The sequence below is a fragment of the Neoarius graeffei genome, chromosome 5 (genome assembly GCF_027579695.1).
Source record: "Neoarius graeffei isolate fNeoGra1 chromosome 5, fNeoGra1.pri, whole genome shotgun sequence".
NCBI classification, from domain to species: Eukaryota; Metazoa; Chordata; class Actinopteri; order Siluriformes; family Ariidae; genus Neoarius; species Neoarius graeffei.
In genome coordinates, this window is record NC_083573.1 from 48,979,311 (window position 1) to 48,996,210 (window position 16,900).

General features: G+C 41.8%; 1 protein-coding gene across 10 annotated transcripts in view; it reads left to right on the plus strand.

The window, feature by feature from the left end:
- The first annotated feature begins 7,179 nt into the window (after positions 1-7,179).
- mroh1 (maestro heat-like repeat family member 1) overlaps positions 7,180-16,900 on the plus strand; it is a 52,739-nt gene continuing 43,018 nt past the window's right edge. For 2 of the 10 annotated variants that reach the window (XM_060921893.1, XM_060921902.1), the window contains exons 1-7: positions 7,180-7,434; positions 8,534-8,612; positions 11,205-11,350; positions 12,332-12,463; positions 12,581-12,743; positions 13,087-13,185; positions 14,599-14,750. In XM_060921893.1, coding sequence (XP_060777876.1) covers positions 8,582-8,612; positions 11,205-11,350; positions 12,332-12,463; positions 12,581-12,743; positions 13,087-13,185; positions 14,599-14,750 — 723 coding nt within the window. In that variant the 5' untranslated portion in view covers positions 7,180-7,434; positions 8,534-8,581. The other 8 variants (XM_060921898.1, XM_060921894.1, XM_060921900.1 and 5 more) reach the window with 8 other exon arrangements.

A 16,900-nucleotide genomic window follows, 5' to 3' on the forward strand; every position in this document is an offset into this window, starting at 1 on the left:
AAGAGAAGGCTGCCCACCAAAACTCACAGACCGGGCAAGGAGGGCATTAATCAGAGATGCAACAAAGACACCAAAGAGAACACTGAAGGAGCTGCAAAGATTCACAGTGGAGATGGGAGTATCTGTCCAGAGGACCACTTTAAACCATACACTCCACAGAATGGGGCTTTATGGAAGAGTGGCCAGAAAAAAGTCATTGCTTCAGACAACACGTTTGGAGTTTGCCCAACAGCATGTGGCAGACTCCCCAAACATATGGAAGAAGATTCTCTGGTCAGATAAGACTAAAACTAATCTTTTTGGCCATCATGGGAAATGCTATGTGTGGCGCAAATCCAACACCCTGGGAACACCATTCCTAAAGTGAAGCATGATGGTGGCAGCATCATGCTGTAGGGATATTTTTCATCTGCAGGGACAGGAAAGCTGGTTAGGACTGAAGGAAAGATGGATGGCACTGAATACAGGGCAATTCTAGAGGAAAACCTGTTTGAGTCAGCCACAGGTTTGAGACTGGGATGAAGGTTCACATTCCAGCAGGACAATGACCCTAAACATACTGCTAAAGCTACACTGGAGTGGTTTAAAGGGAAACATTTAAATGTCTTGGAATGGCCTAGTCAAAGCCCAGACCTCAATCCAATTGAGAATCTGTGGCATAACTTGAAGATTGCTGTACACCAACGCAACCCATCGAACTTGAAGGAATTGGAGCAGTTTTGCCTTGAGGAATGGGCAAAAATCCCAGTGGCTTGATGTGCTAAGCTAATAGAGACATACCCCAAGAGACTTGAAGCTGTAATTGCAACAAAAGGTGGCTCTACAAAAGGTGGCTTTTTTGGGGGAGTACCTATGCACACTCCAGATTTCTATTTTTTCATCTTAATTATTGTTTGTGTCACAATAAAAAAAAAAATCACCTTTAGAGTGGTAGGCATGTTGTGTAAATCAAATGGTGCTAACCCTAAAAAAATCTATTTTAATTCCAGCTTGTAATGCAACAAAACAGGACAAACACCAAGAGGGATGAATACTTTTGCAAGACACTGTACAAATCATTGTTTTCAGTTTTAATTTCAGTTTCAACACACCATCCCACTGCTCTCTGATTTGGGGTTGTAGAATAAAATGTCTAACCTTCTGCTGCCTTGTTAAATGCCCCATCATGGAAGCTACTTAAGATAGTGGGATAGTTTAAAGTTGCATGTTATAAAAATAAGAAGCATGGAGAAGATATATTTATTTATGATGTGTCAGTGTGCATTATGTGATGTAGGCATGTACACTCCATACTGCTGTATAATCAAATGTTTCACTGCACAGACAAAAAAAAAAAGTGCACTTCTGACTCTGCATATAGAGGAAATCTGAGCAGTTTAGCTCCCTCTAGTGTAATTAACTTCAATTGTTCCTTGATTGTGGGGGGAGGACAAACTGCTGAACAAAGCCAAAAATTTAGAATCTCTGGAATAATTTAGATTCAGAGATGTGTTATGTATTATTATTATTATGAGGAGCGAAGGAGCAGACTCTTTTTTTTTTTACTACAACATGATGAGGGCGTGTCAGCCCTGTGATGACCTGGCGACTTATCCAGGGTGTACCCCGCCTTTCGCCCGTAGTCAGCTGGGATAGGCTCCAGCTTGCCTGCGATCCTGTAGAACAGGATAAAGCGGCTAGAGATAATGAGATGAGATGATGAGGGCGGCATGGTGGTGTAGTGGTTAGTGCTGTCGCCTCACAGCAAGAAGGTCCGGGTTCGAGACCCATGGCCGGCGAGGGCCTTTCTGTGTGGAATTTGCATGTTCTCTCTGTGTCCGCATGGGTTTCCTCCGGGTGCTCCGGTTTCCCCCACAGTCCAAAAGACATGCAGGTTAGGTTAACTGGTGACTCTAAATTGACCGTAGGTGTGAATGTGAGTGTGAATGGTTGTCTGTGTCTATGTGTCAGCCCTGTGATGACCTGGCGACTTGTCCAGGGTGTACCCCGCCTTTCGCCCGTAGTCAGCTGGGATAGGCTCCAGCTTGCCTGCGACCCTGTAGAACAGGATAAAGTGGCTACAGATAATGAGATGAGATGAATACCATTTCCACATTCACCACCACAACAAGAATTTGTATACTTTGCAGTGGATTTCAAAGTAGTGTCCAGAGTTCTACTTTTTTGGGGGGGTTACTATTTTTTTCTTGTTTTGTTATATTTGTCGAAATCACACCCCACTATCATCAAAGTTATACAGTATGTATAAGTATATACAGTATGTAGTGTTTTCTTACTAGCCTACTTGAACTGAACAGGTTTAACCCAAACTTCAATAACTGAAAAAACAAGTAGGCCTATAAATAATGTAAACATGGATGATAGAAAGTTTAGGAATAAAAGCTCTCTGGCTTCAATAATCAATAAATTATTGTACACATTTAAGGCTAATATTTGTATAGTTGGATTATGCTCAGAGGCGCTCCATGAAATTTATTTTACAGTTAAAGGGGTCTCTGGCTGCAAAAGGTTTGAGAAACCCTGGTCTACAGGTTTCTTATAAATCTTTGACATATGTGAAAAATAAATATAAACATCTTACAGATCAGTCCTTAAACTCTTTGCAAGCCAATTGGCATACAGTGAACCTCAGTTAAACATAATATGTTTTGGATTTTAACCTTTTGTTGGATTTTAACTTTTATATAATGTTCTAAAAGGTTCAAAATGTTTCAATATAACATCTCATCTCATTATCTCTAGCCGCTTTATCCTGTTCTACAGGGTCGCAGGCAAGCTGGAGCCTATTCCAGCTGACTACAGGTGAAAGGCGGGGTACACCCTGGACAAATCACCAGGTCATCACAAGGCTGACACATAGACACAGACAACCATTCACACTCACATTCACACCTACAGTCAATTTAGAGTCACCAGTTAACCTAACCTACATGTCTTTAGACTGTGGGGGAAACCGGAGCACCCGGAGGATACCCACGCGGACACGGGGAGAACATGCAAACTCCACACAGAAAGGCCCTCGCCAGCCACAGGGCTCGAACCCGGACCTTCTTGCTGTGAGGCGACAGTGCTAACCACTACACCACCGTGCCGCCCTCAATATAACATTTCAGGCTAAATTGCAATCAACTGCAAGAGCTGATAATCTACTGCATAATACAACCCCGATTCCAAAAAAGTTGGGACAAAGTACAAATTGTAAATAAAAACGGAATGCAATGATGTGGAGGTTTCAAAATTCCATATTTTATTCAGAATAGAACATAGATGACATATCAAATGTTTAAACTGAGAAAATCTCATCTCATTATCTCTAGCCGCTTTATCCTTCTACAGGGTCGCAGGCAAGCTGGAGCCTATCCCAGCTGACACGGGCAAAAGGCGGGGTACACCCTGGACAAGTTGCCAGGTCATCACAGGGCTGACACATAGACACAGACAACCATTCACACTCACATTCACGGTCAATTTAGAGTCACCAGTTAACCTAACCTGCATGTTTTTGGACTGTGGGGGAAACCGGAGCACCCGGAGGAAACCCACGCGGACACGGGGAGAACATGCAAACTCCACACAGAAAGGCCCTCGCCGGCCCCGGGGCTCAAACCCAGGACCTTCTTGCTGTGAGGCGACAGCGCTAACCACTACACCACTGTGCCACCCCTAAACTGAGAAAATGTATCATTTAAAGAGAAAAATTAGGTGATTTTAAATTTCATGACAACAACACATCTCAAAAAAGTTGGGACAAGGCCATGTTTACCACTGTGAGACATCCCCTTTTCTCTTTACAACAGTCTGTAAATGTCTGGGGACTGAGGAGACAAGTTGCTCAAGTTTGGGGATAGGAATGTTAACCCATTCTTGTCTAATGTAGGATTCTAGTTGCTCAACTGTCTTAGGTCTTTTTTGTCGTATCTTCCGTTTTATGATGCGCCAAATGTTTTCTATAGGTGAAAGATCTGGACTGCAGACTGGCCAGTTCAGTACCCGGACCCTTCTTCTACGCAGCCATGATGCTGTAATTGATGCAGTATGTGGTTTGGCATTGTCATGTTGGAAAATGCAAGGTCTTCCCTGAAAGAGACGTCGTCTGGATGGGAGCATATGTTGCTCTAGAACCTGGATATACCTTTCAGCATTGATGGTGTCTTTCCAGATGTGTAAGCTGCCCATGCCACATGCACTAATGCAACCCCATATCATCAGAGATGCAGGCTTCTGAACTGAGCGCTGATAACAACTTGGGTCGTCCTTCTCCTCTTTAGTCCGAATGACACGGCGTCCCTGATTTCCATAAAGAGCTTCAAATTTTGATTTGTCTGACCACAGAACAGTTTTCCACACTGCCACAGTCCATTTTAAATGAGCCTTGGCCCAGAGAAGACGTCTGCGCTTCTGGATCATGTTTAGATATGGCTTCTTCTTTGAACTATAGAGTTTTAGCTGGCAACAGCGGATGGCACGGTGAATTGTGTTCACAGATAATGTTCTCTGGAAATATTCCTGAGCCCATTTTGTGATTTCCAATACAGAAGCATGCCTGTATGTGATGCAGTGCCGTCTAAGGGCCTAAAGATCACGGGCACCCAGTATGGTTTTCCGGCCTTGACCCTTACGCACAGAGATTCTTCCAGATTCTCTGAATCTTTTGATGATATTATGCACTGTAGATGATGATATGTTCAAACTCTTTGCAATTTTACACTGTCGAACTCCTTTCTGATATTGCTCCACTATTTGTCGACACAGAATTAGGGGGATTGGTGATCCTCTTCCCATCTTTACTTCTGAGAGCCACTGCCACTCCAAGATGCTCTTTTTATACCCAGTCATGTTAATGACCTATTGCCAACTGACCTAACGAGTTTCAATTTGGTCCTCCAGCTGTTCCTTTTTTGTACCTTTAACTTTTCCAGTCTCTTATTGCCCCTGTCCCAACTTTTTTGAGATGTTTTGCTGTCATGAAATTTCAAATGAGCCAATATTTAGCATGAAATTTCAAAATGTCTCACTTTCGACATCTGATATGTTGTCTATGTTCTATTGTGAATACAGTATCGGTTTTTGAGATTTGCAGATTATTGCATTCCGTTTTTATTTACAATTTGTACTTTGTCCCAACTTTTTTGGAATCGGGGTTGTAAGATTACCCTGCTCCTGAGTGGCATTTACCCTCTTGTCAAAAGATCATCAGATTGACAGTTTGAATCCGGACACAGCCTTCTATGGCCAGGGGCAAATCTGGCTGTCCTTTCTGGGTGGGAAGGATGGCATACTCTCTCCTATCAAGCAAAACAACAACAACAACAGTAACACAAGCCAAACTGGAGGTGTCTGTGAGCCAAGAATGCATGAAGTAGGAGTGCTGAGGATGTCTTTATCTTTAACTGCAAATCCAGCAGCAATTGCTGAACTAATAATAATATATCAATAAATAAATAAACTTTAAAATTGAGTATTTTGAGTATCAGAGAAGGGGTGGCATGGTGGTGTAGTGGTTAGCACCGTTGCCTCACAGCAAGAAGGTCCTGGGTTCGAGCCCAGTGGCTGACGAGGCCCTTTCTGTGTGGAGTTTGCATATTCTCCCTGTGTGGGATTCCTCCAGGTGCTCCAGTTTCCCCCACAGTCCAAAGACATGCAGGTTAGGCTAATTGGTGGCTCTAAATTGACCGTGGGTGTGAATGGTTGTTTGTCTGTATGTGTTAGCCTGGCAACTTGTCCAGGTTGTGCCCATAGTCAGCTGGGATAGGCTCCAGCTTGCCTGTGACCATGTACAGGATAAGTGGCTACAGATAATGGATGGAGTATCAGAGATAATATTCTTCTTTTACAACAGCAATTGGCCAACAATTACAGTTTTTAATGTGTTCATGTCTACATTGAATAGGAGCATCCACAAGACATGAATATTCAGGACAGAGGAGTTTGCCCTTTCTGGTTCCTCTGTCACATGACAAGATTTTTTTTTTTTTTTGTCTTATTAACTTCAAGAAAGAAGAAAGAGAGGCTGGTGTGGGAACAACTGTATATAGCTGGTCAAATGTAACTGATAGCAGGAACTAATGTGTTGGGAAACTAACTGACATTTTAACCCATTTGTTATTAGACTTCGGCATCTGCCATACTATTATGTAAGGGTTAATGTACAACAAGCCAATCATTATTGTGAAATAAACCCTGAAAGGGGGATGCAGGACCCAGATGTGAAGCATCCATTTTAATTTCAGGTGGTATTGCAACAAAACAGGAAAAACACCAAGGGGCTGAAGATTTTTGCAAGGCACTGTAGGTCACTGACGCTTTCCCAGACCTTGTTCCTTGCAACTGTGTTGATGCAAAATACACAATATGATCTGGTGACTTGTCCAGGGTGTACCCTGCCTCTCGCCCATAGTCAGCTGGAATAGGCTCCAGCTTGCCCGCGACCCTGCACAGGATAAGCAGTGATGGTTGGATGGATGGAAGGAATCATCAACAGAAGCAACTCATTCAGTTACTAAGTTGCAAGATCTAAATCCTTGGACTGCAGGTGATCACACAGAATTTCAGTGAGAATGAAAAGACTCTCCAGCATAGTGACCCGCACAACAAATTCTCCATCATTTAGTCCCATCAGTGATTTTGTATTTATTACTTTCAGCATGGAATGCGGGCGGCACGGTGGTGTAGTGGTTAGCGCTGTCGCCTCACAGCAAGAAGGTCCAGGTTCGAGCCCCATGGCCAGCGAGGGCCTTTCTGTGCGGAGTTTGCATGTTATCCGCGTGGGCTTCCTCCGGGTGCTCCGGTTTCCCCCACAGTCCAAAGACATGCAGGTTAGGTTAACTGGTGACTCTAAATTGACCGTAGGTGTGAATGTGAGTGTGAATGGTTGTCTGTGTCTATGTGTCAGCCCTGTGATGACCTGGCGACTTGTCCAGGGTGTACCCCGCCTCTCACCCATAGTCAGCTGGGATAGGCTCCAGCTTGCCTGCGACCCTGTAGAACAGGATAAGCAGCTACAGATAATGGATGGATAGTTTTTTCCTTATTTAAAAACAAACAAACAAACAAACAAACAAAAAACCTTCAGTTTTTCCTCTCTGATGATTTGCTGGTTCGGACACGCCCACCTGCCTGGGCGATGCTAACCTGCACACGCGCACTACAGCAGCAGGTCACCAGAAGACCACGCCTACTAATTAGTATGCTGCATAGGATGTAATCAGGAAGCACATGATCCTGCGTGTTTACATGCAGCACAGTGTTGCAATATATCATGTCGACTAACAGAATCGCTGGCTTTTAACTCTGACGGATGGATGAATTATATTAGTGACTCACAGGATCTGCGTCAGTCGGAGGATTTAACTAGCTGTGTTTCATGTTGTGGAGTGAGGATCCACTGTGGCTGTGTTTTCACCAAGCGAACAAGGCAGAAACAAAGAGAGAAAGGTAGTATTGAGTTTAGTCTACCGCATTACAGCTGTTAATTCTCTCTCTTTTTTTTAAGTTTTAAAACCTGGTTGTCAGGAGGCTAATGTGAATTAGCCTGCTTGCTAGCTAGCCCTGGTTAGGTTCCTATCGGCTGAGGAGGAAGTGAGCAGTTTGCTAGCTGGCTAACTGACAAGGCAGCTTGTGACTCCACGTAGGTCTGTTTACTTGTGTTTTTATGTTGCTTTAAATATGTCACGCCTTGGTAAAAGATGGAAACTAGAGGAGAAATGTAGTCACAGTTAGATAATCGAGGTAGTCGGTGTAAAGCTGTCATGCATCATGTATGTATGTACACTACTGTTCAAAAGTTTGGGGTCACCCAGACAATTTTGTGTTTTCCATGAAAAGTCACACTTTTTTTTTTATTTCCCACCATAAGTTATAAAATGAATAGAAAATATAGTCAAGACATTTTTCTGGCCATTTTGAGCATTTAATCGACCCCACAAATGTGATGCTCCAGAAACTCAATCTGCTCAAAGGAAGGTCAGTTTTATAGCTTCTCTAAAGAGCTCAACTGTTTTCAGCTGTGCTAACATGATTGTACAAGGGTTTTCTAATCATCCATTAGCCTTCTGAGGCAATGAGCAAACACATTGTACCATTAGAACACTGGAGTGAGAGTTGCTGGAAATGGGCCTCTATACACCTATGGAGATATTGCACCAAAAACCAGACATTTGCAGCTAGAATAGTCATTTACCACATTAGCAATGTATAGAGTGGATTTCTGATTAGTTTAAAGTGATCTTCATTGAAAAGAGCAGTGCTTTTCTTTCAAAAATAAGGACATTTCTAAGTGACCCCAAACTTTTGAACGGTAGTGTACAGTATGTATGTATGTTGGTGGGGACCCAATTTCCCCACCATATCTGACAGTTTTGAACTTTCTGCCTTTTAAACAAACAAAATCCTTTTATTAGAAATTGCTGTAGGCAGTATTTTAATAATAAAACTTTCATTAAATAATTGTCAGTGAAAAGTTCTCACAAACACCCCCCCCTTTCCCCTCTCTCTCTCTGTCTCTCTCTTCATAAGTGTTGTGTGTTTTTAAAAGCCAGCAGGAATCACAGATGTATAGCTAGATGATCTCCACTCCACCGCCATGGGGGTCATCGAGGAGAGTGATGTGGAGCGTAAGTACACTCTGAGCTCTTATTTTCACTATCACGTCACATTTATTTACTTTTCACCTCCTGGCCTGCTTCTTGATCTGACCTTCCAACGCACCTTTATCTTATGTCACACTGTTCAAACAGGACGGGAAAGATTTTTACACAAACATTTTTACCAGGGCAGCACGGTGGTGTAGTGGTTGGCGCTGTCGCCTCACAGCAAGAAGGTCCGGGTTCGAGCCCCGTGGTCGGTGAGGGCCTTTCTGTGCGGAGTTTGCATGTTCTCCCCGTGTCCGCGTGGGTTTTCTCTGGGTGCTCCGGTTTCCCCCACAGTCCAAAGACATGCAGGTTAGGTTAACTGGTGACTCTAAATTGACCGTAGGTGTGAATGTGAGTGTGAATGGTTGTCTGTGTCTATGTGTCAGCCCTGTGATGACCTGGCGACTTGTCCAGGGTGTACCCCGCCTTTCGCCCGTAGTCAGCTGGGATAGGCTCCAGCTTGCCTGCGACCCTGTAGAACAGGATAAAGTGGCTAGAGGAGATGAGATGAGATTTTTACCAAGCTGGGCAACCCGGTGTTGGCAGGGTTGTTATGAAAAGTGCTCCTTTGACCCAACATTGGTGCAATCTATATAAAGATGGCCAACATTCATCTTCTACTGCTTGTCCGGGTTACTATGGCCAACTTGGCTTCCAGAAATCGACATGGATCTATTTGCCTTTTTGCATATTATCTTATACCGCGAGTTGGCCTAGTGGTTAGTGTGTCCGCCTCTCAATCGGGAGTTCTACTCACAGTCGGGTCATACCAAAGACCATCATAAAAATGGTGCCTACTGCTGTCTGGCAAGGCACGCCGCAATCCAGATGCGAGTGGGTAGTCAAACTCTCGCGGTTACCAGAGGACTAGCCCCCCACTGTAACCCTAGCTATGTAATAGGCGAGATGCCGAGGGCTATGGAAATGGGGATCGGCGCCACATGGTGTCTTATTATATTATACAGTGGATATTATATTTTATCAGGACACCATCACAATATAGCACCACAGTACACAGGTACTGACAGTTTAAACAATGACTGGATTAAAGAAGCATTCTGACATCAAACTAGTGTTTATGTTGTTTTGTCATGCTATGAAGTACTCTGTAGTGCTGTATTGCATCTGTCCACCTCAGCATTTTGGCAGAATCTGTGGTTTGGTTTATGTTTATGCTCACCTTTTTGAAGGTATCCCATATCCATTCATAAACATAATTGTATGAGCTCTATCATTGGGTTCAATACACCTGACTTGGTAAGCAGCTCATGGCATTTCCTACCAGTTGTGGAACAAAATAATTGACTTTTTGCTTGTTCTGAAAGTGAATGCAACCTGGTCCGTTCCATCTCCTATATCTTATAGCGACTGAAAAAGAAATTTCAGTCTTAAACAGTCTAGCTTTACATTGTCAAGCAAAAAAAAAAACCCACCTGTCTTCAAAGTGGTTGTAATCTTTTAAAATTGAATTTAAAATTACACAACCAAGATTAGTATCATAATCTGTGTGCAATCTCGTTCTTGAGATTGGTGTGTAAGATGGATAACGAATGTATTAATGGTTAAATATTTAATGTTTGCCATTGTGTTGCTGTCAGTCGTGATTCCCCATTGAAAGCTCTGTATAGACTGGGCTTAGACCAAATCGGTATCTTCTGCTCATAGAGTCCAGATTTTAAGCATTTCCTTTCACATTTCTTCTGATATTATCATTTTCTTCACATCATAAAACAGATGGGATTAACAGGGAAATTCTTTAATTTTCCAGTATATTGAGTAATTTTGTTTTTGGACTTATCTTGCTAAACAAACTGAAGTGGTACCATTGTTTTGGGATTTTTTTTTTTTTGCGTTAGGTATATGTGCTCAGGACTGAATATGTGCAACTATTAGAGATTCAGTGCATTTTTACTTAGAAATACCCTAATTTAAGCCTCCACATTCTTTACTTTGTATTAAACACCATGTTCTCTCAGTAACACTGTTGGCATGTGCTATAATCACTGTAATCCACCTAATGTGATTGAACACTAGCATTATTTAACACTGTCTGTTGGTAGAGAGAGTATAAGGAAATGTTTTCTTGAGAAGTGTTCGTTTGCAGAGTTGTTAAATACAACCTGTTTTGCTTTTATAGTTACAATACTAAAGCATGTTACTAGCTGGATGATGGTCACATGCCTTATTGTCATGAAACTTGGACAGGAACTATCCAATGAAATTGTGATCTAAGGCAGTAAAAAGCAATACTTTTTCCCCTAAGCACTCTAGTCAGATGTATTTCATGACTGCTTGTGACATTCTGGAGTTGCTAATACTTGGTAAAGATTTTTTTTTCTAACACTAATTTTATATCAGACCAAAAAAAAAAACCTAGATAGAGGGTAGCCTGGGTGTGTGCATGTGTGCCACAGAGGCATGATGATAACTGGAATAAACTTGAGTATTTTGGGATTTCAAGAAGTAGGTCATATTGTTAATAATAACAAGGGATCCCATTTAACTCAACAGTATGTGTGCGTTTTTTCCTTCCCTTCTGAAAATTTACAAAAGTGTGTGTGTGTGTGTGATCAGAGGTGACCCTGGCTCTACTGGATGCAGCTAATGATAAGGATGTGGGTGTACAAGAGCAGGTTCGGAAGTCCATCCTCACACTGGGGAACCAGAAGCCAGATAAAGTGCTGTCTATGTGCCAGGACTACCTGCTTAAACACTCCAAGGTTAGGCAATGATGCTGGTGTTCACTTTGTGTTCCTGACACTTGACATTCGCTGTTCTTAACAAAACCACCTAGAAAGGACCATTTGCCTTAAATCAAGCATCTTTCACTGGCAATATAATGTATATTTTTGTAATATTTGCTTGTCTTTTTTTTTTTTTTTTTTGCAATTTCCTTAAAAAGGAAACACGCAGTGGTATTTGAGTCTCTTAAATAAGCAGCTGTCATCCCAAGATTTACATTTATCCCAGCCAACTAGTTGATCTGTGATTTGAGAGATTTTTTCTACTCTGAAATGTTTGGCAATGGAATATAAGAAATGTTCACTGACTAACGGTCCTCAAGGACTGTTTAAAATGCCTTCGTACTCAAAGCGGAGTCCTTCAGTGAGCCATTATATTGAATCTGTCATTTCCTTCCCACACTAATATGACTCAGCATGTGATCTCTCTGATTATCTGTTATATTATTCTGCAATATTGCATGTGCTGTTTTTATTGGGGGGGCTTTAAGTTAAATGTGACTGCTTTTAATGTTTGAATCAGTGTATCTGCTATACATATAACAGCAAGGTTAAAATAACATACTGTTTGTAGATAGTTTTTGATGGCTACATGGATGACTAAATATTTAGGCTTTATCGTATTGTGTTTATCTTAAAGAAGATTTAGCAGAATGCCAAATGCATGACGACATATAGAATTTCTTGGAGATAATGAATTTAAAGATGCAGGTTTCTGGTAAATTCTGACCCCAGTATTCTGACAGTATGCGGGTAATTAGGACTGTATGATGTAGACAAATCTTATTCTGTTATGATTTAGGATTTGAAATTTCCATTTCACCCATCTCTTATTCACTTTATTAAACTTGTTTGCATAAATTTATTCATGTGCTTATTTTTAGATTTTGTTTAATTTTATCCAATTTCTCTAGATCTGTTTGTTAGAGGCTTAATATGAATCGTGTGTGTCTTGTGTAGCTGGTGGCAGGGCACAGAGTGGTGGTTCTACAGACCATAGAGCTGGTGGTAAAAAGCAAGCTTGAGGACATCAGTTACCCTAAAATAAAGACGACAATTTCACTGGCCTCAGATGAAATGACCAGGTCTAAGGTAATAAATAGTTCAAGGACTGCCCCACGATATATCCTTGTTTTGAACCTTCAGAATGATGATGGAATTTTTTTATTGCTTTCACTGTAGTATCTCAGCTTTGTTTCTTCTCTGCAGGAAGTCGTTCCTGACTGGCAGCAGACGGCTAGTAACATTTTGGTTGCGGTAGGGAACAAGTATATCAATGAAATCATGGAGGACATCCTTGGAAAGTTCCAGCCAGGGGTTCTACCTCATTACTTTGTGATCCAAACATTAGCCAGTCTCTCCGACTCCAATGGTACATACTCATACATTAAGAGTAACAATGTTGTTTGCACCTGTTTAAACTAAACGTCTATTGGCATTGTAACTCCATACGAAGCACTCAAACACATTTCCTGTGATGGATTTGTATTATTTGACAGATTTGTACATTCTTTCCAGGAGGCCTTGAATGTTAAGTATAGTGTTTACCATCCCTTTCAACCGATGGCTTTATTTCAGTTCCTCTCTTAACCTCATGTTTACGATACCATATGTTAGATTGGTTTGCCCATTTTACTTGGCCTTTACTTGACTTCCCTGACACTTTCCTCCTGTAAAGTCGCACTATTTCCTGAATGACTTGTGTTTTCTTGCAGTTTATGGCATGGTGCCGTTCCTCAGTGCTATCTTGGGCACTATGTTGCCTATGTTAGGACTGGCCAAGCAAGACAACATGAAGTGGGTCTTCTCATCTGGTAAGCCTACAATTAACTGCAGGACAATTAATTTTAAAGATTAGATTCAGATGACCTGGCGACTTGTCCAGGGTGTACCCCGCCTTTCGCCCGTAGTCAGCTGGGATAGGCTCCAGCTTGCCTGTGACCCTGTAGAAGGATAAAGCGGCTAGAGATAATGAGATGAGATGAGATTAGATTCAGGGAAGTGAAGCCGCCACCTGCGTTAAGACGATGTGATGGATGCAAACGAGCAAGAGCTCCTTTTTATCGATAAGAGTTTTCATTCATTCATCTTCCGTAAATGCGTTATCCTGCTCAGGAACGTGGTGGCCTAGAAGCCTGTCCTGGGAACACTTTGTGCAAGGCAGGAATATACTCTAGATAGGACACCAGGTCATTGCAGGGCAACATGCATTCACAAACTGGAGCAATTTAGAGTTGCCAGTCCACCTACTGGCATGATTTTTGGGAGGTGGGAGAAAACCAGATTACCCAGAGGAAGCTTACACAGAGGCAAAAATATGCTTTTAGTTTAATGTTTAGATTAAGTTTCTGTTTAATACTGTTCAGCTCTTCTTTAACTTGATCTAACATTGGTTAGTGATTTATAATATTTGGCAGTATGCGTGAAGTTAAGACGAGTTTGTCGATACAGTTGAAGCCCACTGATTGTGTTGGGATAAAATTACCACAAGGCCAATTCTGTCATCAAACTTCATCAATTTATGATGAATGTGTTATTGCAAAGGGATTTTTGTCAAGTTTTTATGCTATTCTCATTTAGAGGCTTGTCATCGTTGCTATTTATTGTCTATATTTAGCAGTGATTCCACGAAATCGAGTCGTACGTGAGCTGATAGCCGACGAGGCGCGTAGCGACAAGTGTGGAGCAGGAGATATTTTTTTTTTGGGGGGGGGAGACCTATATTCTTTTAGCCACTTCTGTTTCTTTGAAATACTTGATCAAGTGGTATATCTGACTTGATGCACTCTGTCATTTTGTTTTCCTTTACTCATGGTATAGAAGCTGATAGCCTAGTAGTAGAGTAGCCATTCGGAGCATGCGATTGCTCATATCCAGTGAAATGTGGATAGAATAATTGCTTATTACATGTGACTTCCATAACATCTTGGGGCTCTCTGCTCTGATTATCATCATTAGGCTACTACTATAGGCCTTTTTTTTTTTTTTTTTTTTAATCTTGGTTTATAAATCATTTCTCTTCAAACAGTAACTCTTCTCCTTACTCTTTTGAGGTTTTCTAGCATTTAGTTTCAAAATATTGACAGACTTTGTAAACTTCCCTGTGGATCTCCTGGAAGGTGATACACAGGTGGGATGGGGTGTTTTTTCTTCTTCCCCCTGTGCTGTATGATGGATGTTGAAATATCTACTCTGCTGCTAACATCAAATGTCCTTATTGCCTTTAGCTCTTTCACGCTTTAGCGAGAGCATTCTTGATTACCTGGCCAACTTGGACAAAGCACCAGACCCCACAGTACGCAAGGACACATTCTCCAGTGAAATCTACGCTGCCTATGACATTCTCTTCAATAGCTGGCTGCAAAGCAGAGATGCCAAGGTACAAGAAATTCGACAGAGCAAGAAACCAATTAGTGCTAACTCGATTAGCTGTTTGAGACTCAGTGAGCTTGTTTGAGAAAAAGTTAGTGATTTAAGAGGAAGGCTGTGATGTAAATTTTATTTTTCGTTAGTAAAAATCTGACTAACCTACTTTTGAAGTCCGAGCACACCCCTTTTGTAATTTTAGAGTATTTACAGACATTCAAAAGTCCACAATGCAAACTTCACACACTAACTGGAAGAGCACAGCATTGTTTTACTCAAAGAACATGACTGTTCTCAAACAAGAGAAAGTGGATTTGGTATTTGGAGACCTTTCTGGTAGAAATATGCTGTTGTAAGAAACTCACTAAAGAACATTTTCAGTTAGTCAGTGATGTCTCTCTTCTCTGCATGGATTAATCTGTATCTGTAGCCATTTAAGACCTAAAGACTAATAAAAGAAAAATTAACCTAAAATGAAAGCCTGAGGGAGAGAAGAGAAGGGGAAAAACAAACATTTTTCAGACTAATTAATTGTTGAGATATAACAATGAATGAGTCTGAAGAAAAATACATTTTCCCCCTTTATGGCTACAGTAATAATTTTTCGTTTTTACAAAATGCTGCAGTGTGTGGTTTTTCACATGGGAAGTGACACCTGCTAGTCTTCAATTCATTTTTAATAGGAAGTGGGCAGGGAGGGTGAGGTGTGTGGGTTGGGTGGGGGTATGGCAGGCGGGTACAGTCCCAAGAGACTTGCTGATTGTGTGCATGGATCAAGAATACATCTGCCTGCCTCCAAGATTGGGGAAAAAAAATTCAACTTTTGAGGTGATGGGGTGAGGTTTTATTTATTTGTATGAAATTGACCAATCAATATGTGATCTCTTGCTTATCTGATTAGATCACACTTTACTTTGAGGTGACAAGATAGAGGAAAATTTACTTTTGCCACTGACAGACTACGCAGAGCTGTATAATGTGTATTACAATTTGCAGGGACATAAATTGGGAGGCGATCGGAGCAAGGCTCAGAGTAAGTGATCATAGAATTGTCCTAGAATTATCGATTTTCTTTCCCCCCCCCCCCCCCCCCCCCCATACACACACACACTCACACTTTTAAAAACGTCAGTAATAATTTTTCTCTCGTAACAGACGTGCAGAAAAGGTAGGAAGGTGTGGGAATGGAGAGCAGGAATTGCTTCTCATCTGAAATGCCCTTATACAGTATACTAACATCATTTGATTAACTAACCATAATACTGTTTAAGTATGAAAATGCTTAAATTCCATAAACACTAGTGTTTCAATAAGATTTTTTTATTTCAGAGAATTTTAGAATTCATGTTTTATTTCAAGGATGGAAATATCTGTTAATTTGAACATGGGTTAGTCCCCATTAGCAAAATGTTATTTCTCTTAAACCAAAAATTGCAGCTTTAATTGAAAATTTAAAAGCTATGGACTCCTGCGAAAAAGCATTTGGTCTGTCATTGGTAGACTGAGAGTTCAAATCCCGGCAACGCTCCCAGCAAAGGGAGCGAAATTGGCCGTGATTTCTGGGTGTGCGGGATGACTGTCTGTCCCAGGTTGATCACAGTGACACTAGCCAGTCATGGGCATCTGTGAGCCCATCATGTATACAAAAGAGGCTAGATTGTGCTCTCTTAGCCCATGTTTACATTAGACCGTATCAGCGGATCATCAGATTAACGTTTTTAAAACGATTAGTGTGCACACAGCAACACCAATACACGATTCGCGTGCACACAGCAACACCAATACACGGATACGCTCGGCTCCGCAGGCATTCTGCGCTCCAAATCACTCCGCCCTGAACAGCAAGTGCCCTCTGGAGGGTGCGCACTCCGGCCCTGCGCAGCTCACACAGCGCGCGAGTGAAGTGCACGAGCAGTGTTTTCGGGACTGAGCCGCTGTGTGTGTGATCCCAGCGCACATCACTTACCACTTGCAAGTGGAAGGATGGCAAGCCTAAAGACAATCATAACTACACGCCAGCGAATCAGGAAGGTGGATGTCACAGTGACGTTGTCCAATGACGACGCCAGCTAGAGCTCAGCTCAGCGTATCCGCGTATCTCAATGTTTACACAGCACCGGATCAGACACGATCTAGATTGAATACATGGACCCTGGCGGATTC